Raw genomic sequence first — 6548 nt, forward strand, 5'->3', positions numbered from 1 at the left:
TCTCTTGCAAATGTGTTCATAACTGAAGTCTGACAAATAACTGCTCTGTTTCTGCAAAGGCCACAGTTGTGAAGGAAGCAGCCAATACTCAAAATAGTGGATTCCAGCTCCAAAACAATGTTCAAATATCAGGGGATACACCTTGGACGAGAAGAAGTATTTGCAGTGAGGGGATTGCAAATATTAAGGTCGTTAAGGTCACTATGATCTCAAAACAGGGTAGGAATCCATATTTCGGCTATTTGCTGCAGCAATCTGAAGATAAATCATTTCAGAAACAGTTTCTTGAGGAACCAAAAATCTGCCCACAATTTAACTTTGCTATGGATGTCCCTGTCATAAAGTACACAGATTTGTAACAGCTGGCCTTTAGGAATTCAGATAGGTGAACTAATTTGAGAGGCATGACCGGGGTGAGGATGGGATAGTCTCACGACAGCACTTCCATTTTGACTCCTTGTTTCGGGCTAATTTTTTGTAGTACCTGGCGCTGAAGGCATTACCTGGTCAAAACTGTTAGCTGAGACACTGCATACACTCAGAAGCTAGACCACCTCACATGTCACACCATTCAGTGCAGTTTTTCAGAATGGTAGTGCTGACATCTATAAACTGGTATGTTGAAAGGTTTTCCAAAAAGAAACCATTTTCTTCTAACTAGCAGAAAATACAAAAGGCATGAACGGTGGCAAAATTAAAAGTAGTAATTACATCCTGGAATTAAGCCTGTCATAGGCAGCCAACCCATGCCGTAAAGCACCAGCAGGCCCAGAAAGCACAGTTTCTAGAACACTCCAGGTTCTCAGCACAAGTAAGAGTCGCCACAGATGCTGACAAATCTGGACATTCTCCTCCAATGGTTATTTAGCTTTAAGACATTTAAGACATAAAGACAACACTGTTTATCTATAAAATTATTTCCAGACGTAAACAACAGAGAAGAAATTGTCAGGGTACCAGATATTAGCTCTCACATCCCTAAGGTGGCTCTTTTCACAAGGGGCATCACTCCCCACTTTTCTGCTAGCAGAAAACCAAATTAAACACCATCCATGATTCATAACCCAAATGTTTTAGCACAGTATCAAACAGATATATCACAACCTCTGTAAGCATGGGATCAATCTTTCACACTTGCTTTTGAAAATATTGTTTGCAACTCAAAGATATTTTTAATCTTGCTCTACTGAAGAAAAAAGGAAAATGGGAAGGACTTGGGACCTTCACACACCCATCAGCACCACACCATTAAAGTAAGATCTCGTATGCAAGAGAAAAAAAGCACTTGTGATCGCCACACTACATAACGTTTTCACCTTTTTATTTTCCTGACAACATTAGAAAGAAAATACAATAAACGGTGAAAGCTCTTGATTCAATGTCTACTAGTATGTCTATATGAAAAAGTTCTAGCATTTTTGAAAACAGGAATTTAGAACACATCTTCAATGATTTCCCCTGGTACTAGTGTTCAGCAATTTATACAAATGAAATAAATGTGTTCATTGGCTGCACTTCTGGATTTCTAGAAGAAAAGCCACCAAAAGGTTGTACTCTATGAATGTCTTCACATATATGACCTTAGAATAGAATGGTTTAGTTGGAAGGGACCTATAATAATCATCTAGTCCAACTGCAATCTTGAGAACAGACTTAAATATAAAAAACAAAGAAACTCCCCAAAACCAACACACTGCCAAACATGTAGTTACTTCACCACTAAGCTGGCAATGCTTCATTGTTCAGTTGGGTTTCTCCTTTGGCCAGTCCTGCATGGATTCCAGAGTCCACAACAGATTCAGACGAGTGTTTGCTCAGCATGCCCTGTTTCTAAAAGTACAGTGGCTGTGGACAACTTCCAATACATCCTATCTGTGACTCCTAAGTATTTCTCTGACACGGGAGGAAAGCAACTCTCAGCTTGCAGACAAGTTCAAATCACAGGAATCCACTGCAATACCCAGCTTCCAGTATTATTACACAAAGTAGCATACATCCCAAAATAAAAATCAAGCTGGTACTCACAGTGATGCTGCTGTTCCCATGCAATGCAATTTACAGGGCTTTGATCACAATAAATCTCCTGTAATATTTTAGGCCTGTAACAGAAATCTGACTAATCAAAAATACTTGTTATAACCAAAAGCACTTTTGGGATGGAAAACCAAAAGCACACTCTGTCAGCAAGATACTTATTAAAAATATATAATTACGTACACTGTTTTAGAACTGCACCCTCTATTTTGGAAACAGTAGCCAAACTGATATGTCACCATCTTCCCATCTGCTGAGTAAATTTATTTTTCACTTTTAACTATTTTTATTTACTAATTCAGGATAGTTCTGACTGCTGTTTTAGAAATGACTTACATATGATTAATTCTTCATTATGATGATTTTAATCTAAAATAAGGATATTTCGCAGCATACCTATTGACTCAAATACTACTATTTGAATCTTACAGTCTGGTTAATATATACAGCCTTTTTTTCAGAATGACTCAGTTGAAATCTCTTAGCAGCTATTTGAACACACTTAAATATGTGCTACCATCCCAGCAACAATAAAACAACTTACAAATATGTTTGACATGGGAAGGTGAGATAAACACCACAGAAGTCAACATAAGAGGAATTAGAGGCACAATTTTTTAAGTGACATCTTCATTTATAGTTTCTATAATTAAAGTAAAATTTACCTTCTTTATTTAATTTTAAAAAATTTTTAAAACCCCACCAAAACACCCAAAAACCACAAAAAACCCAAGCACACTTAGGAAACAGCCAGCCAGTAACTAAACACAGGAAAAAAGGATTACATTTACTGATTTGTATATCAAGTTAGCTTGGCCTGTAATTTTTCCTGATCACTTCAATAATATGAAGTATATTCTCCAATCATGCCTGCAAAATGAATTAGGTTAAATTACATTTCATAAATTAAACAAGTTACTTGGATATTCTTACAGATAGCCATTATAGTTTTGAATTGAACTATTCATGACACTGCTTAATATTTACAGCATGCAGCTTCTACAATACCATTTCTACCTAAGTAATGCATGGAGAAAACACATTAAAATAAAATTAAGATTTTGAAAAACTGAAGCAACTGCATTTCCCAACAATAAATATAACTAACATCTGTTGCAGAAACTGCTTGGCACTTGTACAGTTTTGTGAAGGATTTTTGTTGTAGATAAATATTTTTCTACAATTCTTACTACGCACCACTCAAGTCAGACATTTTCTGTAATTACACTCCAAGGGGTCCTTTCATATCCATTAAAGAAAGGCAATATGTTGCCTAATAAAATGCATACATACTTCTAAATTTCAACTACGATTCATCTGTCTTCTGACACATAAAAAAGCAAGGAAGTACCTATAATTAATGGACTTAGTTCTGAAAAAACTTCTAATAAAACTCTCAATGCTCAACACATTATTTTTGTTAAATCCTTAAATATGGTCTCTTTGAAATAAGAAATGGTCTTATGATTCAGCATTTCACATCTCAGTAACAAGGACAACAGCACAGAAGAGCCTTTAGGAAAGCAAGACTTTTCTACTTTTAACATTGGCAAAATTGACCAAATAAGGCTCCCACCTTGCATACTCAGCAAGCAGAGGACATAATTTTTTCAGGGACTAAGTAACAAAATTTTTTGCCATTCTCCTCTTCTTTTTTTTTTTTTTTGTAATTTCGATTACTGCTTTTCTTAATTAAAGAATTTCGAAGACATACAGAGTTCTTGATACGGGATGAAACAGGGTGGGTAAGGAGCAGTTCTGAAAACACGAATAAGCTGTGCACATTCAACAAAATTCTTGATTCAGACTTCCATACAAAATCAAAAATAAATCTTGTTTGCTATAACAACACAATTAAATATATATATATATATAGTAAAAGAGTGTACAGTAGAAACATGTTTAAAAGCTATTGTAAGCATATAAAGATCTAGTCCTATACTGAGATATAATGCAATTGGTAATGATGGACGAGGAGAAAAGGATGGCACTCTCAATATAAGAGTAGAAATGCTAAGTTCAAATACACAGAAGATTCAGTTCTGGCCCAATAGTCTATCCACAAGGGCTCAACTGCAAAATGGAGAATTACATGTATAATTTGCTGTAAAGCAAACTAACTGGCATTGCATTAACTATTCTTATGAAACTGGACAAGGAACATTTCTAAAATTATATTTATCACCAAAATCCTCAATTAACTTTAAACTAAGTTTGGCCATTTTAAAAGGGAAGAAAAGCAGTAAAGTAAAAAATCTTGTTAAAAAAGTATTTCTATTAAACGAAATTGTAATCTGAATTGACCTAAGAAAAAAAATAAAAATCAAAATACCCTGGGTCTATTTGGATTAATAAAATGAAACCAGTTGTGTCCCAGGACATAGTAATATTTTTAAGTAGAGGGTTTAGGAATATGTGCATTTCTTTTATACTGCACAACAAACTAGAAGAAATTAATAAACTGATATTTAAAAATCCAAATTAGATTTCCTTTAAATATACATTACTGCTTCCTAAATGTGTTTTCAGATGAATAAGACCCAGAACTTGTAGATTCTATGCCTACATCATTTCAGTTTACCTTTTTATGTAACTTGATATATCAAATCTAAATTCTGTTTTCTTTCCCCTCCAAACACGGATTCTTGGAGGAAAAGACCAACATTTTAATAAAACATTTTACAGTGTCGTTTGCACGGTTCTCACTTATTCGCTTCCTGTCCTATTAAAAACATCACTGTACTCTAGTCACACTTACACTTCTCCTTCTTAACACATCAAGCTTAACTTTTTATCCTATATTTCTTTTGGCTAAGAAACGAGGCATAAATAGCAACAAAGCAGTTGCCATTGTCTAAAATATGATCTTTCTGAAGAATGCTAAAGAAGTTCATCTAAGAAAGCACAAAATCAAAATACAAAGCAGCAACACAGTACGGTGCTGAAACAGTTTTCACTCTTCTGTAATAAAAACATACAGAACAAACAGGCGATTTCACATACAACCTGTAATAGGGAGAGTCCTTTAAATGACATTTATGAACAGATTCACACAACCAAATTTTAACTTATTCCTACAACTTCAGAAGAGTAAGTAGAGCTTCTCATGAAGAAACAGTAAGTTTCAGCATTTCCTCAAAGGTACATGACGTGATAGCTATGTAAGACGTTTTCCAGAAGCTTATGAGCAAAAGGTACACTGAATAGAACAACTGTGTAATTTACTATGTGATGGCTACAAATTCCACAAAGACATTAACGCTTAAAAGCAGAAAATCATAACAGGTTAAGGACTTCAGACCAGGAATTGCCCTCACATCAGTAAACAGCAGTTCAGGAAAAAAGCTTTATGTAAAAAGACAGCCTATGGCTGCCATCTATTGCTTTAAGCAGTTGCAAAGAATGCAGCAATGTGCAGTGTAGGATTAACACTAATAACAAATAATTTAAAAAAAACAAAAACGAAGAATCACTGTCCTATCAGCTTTTGATAAGAGCAGTTTAAAAAAGCCTTTTCTCCCTTAAGCAAAATCTGTTGAAAGCAGAACTGTTTGTATCCAAATATTACTTGTCTGTTTTCCAGGACAACTAAGCCTGTATAGGCTGCATTGGACTAAGTTCTTAGGGGCTGGGACTGTTCTTGGTCTGCATACTCACTGCGAAGTGTAACTGAGGCCTGTCCTTAACTAGGATGCCAAGTTAATAAGTAAAACTGGGTCAGCGGTGTGCAGATAGTAAATACAAACAGGCAAGGTGCTGAACATACCTCTTGTACGGAGCGAGCTGCTGGCTTGTCTTGATGATTGGCCAGTATTAAAAATGGCAAAGTACATAGCTGTGGGTGCTGGAGAGCAGAATGCAGTTCATTCCTAGCAGTTTCTAGATCATCTTCGGAGGAGGCACTGTCCAATACAAAAATTACCCCTTGGGATCCTTGGTAGTAACGACTCCAGTATTTCCTGATATTGTCAGCCCCTTTCAAGACAATAATAAGAACTAAATAAAACAAGAATAATTAAACAGATTTAACAATTGTATCTGAAAATAACCCTCCTACTAAGAACAATCAAAGCAATGGACTACATTTTCTCTCCTAAATAATCATCACTGAAAGAATAAAAAGGAAAAAAGCAACCATAAATCCAACACACACACAAACATCAAATTAACATTGTCTAAATAAGGAAGGAATTTGACTCAATGAAGTTTTCATCCCTGAAAGCTTCCGCTCCATTAATGAGTACTGGCAGAACTACCATGCTTCCAGTGCCATAGAGTCTAATTACATACCTTCTCACCGAAACATCTTGGTACTAATATCTAAACCTTTGCCCATTCTTTTTTACTTAGCCCTGCAGCTCCTTGCTGTAACCTGTAGCTTCTCTCACAGCAGCTGCTCATTTTTGAGCCTGATATGGTCTTTCAGTTCATCTCCAAACCATCAGGCAAACACTTTGTAATTGGAGAAAAAAGGTGTCAGGAAAGCCTATTAAAGTAATCAAGACACTTAATGA

The 6548-nt window shown here is 35.5% G+C and overlaps 1 protein-coding gene across 1 annotated transcript; it reads right to left on the minus strand.

The window, feature by feature from the left end:
* Window positions 1-5800: 5800 nt before the first annotated feature.
* Window positions 5801-6030, minus strand: LOC104506809 (ADP-ribosylation factor-like protein 15; the record flags this gene model as incomplete). Its single annotated transcript, XM_010147888.1, has 1 exon — window positions 5801-6030. A coding segment is annotated over one exon (230 nt), but the record flags the coding sequence as incomplete, so codon positions are not given.
* Window positions 6031-6548: the final 518 nt, after the last annotated feature.

Source organism: Eurypyga helias, unplaced genomic scaffold (assembly GCF_000690775.1).
Source record: "Eurypyga helias isolate BGI_N326 unplaced genomic scaffold, ASM69077v1 scaffold40272, whole genome shotgun sequence".
Classification (NCBI taxonomy): domain Eukaryota; kingdom Metazoa; phylum Chordata; class Aves; order Eurypygiformes; family Eurypygidae; genus Eurypyga; species Eurypyga helias.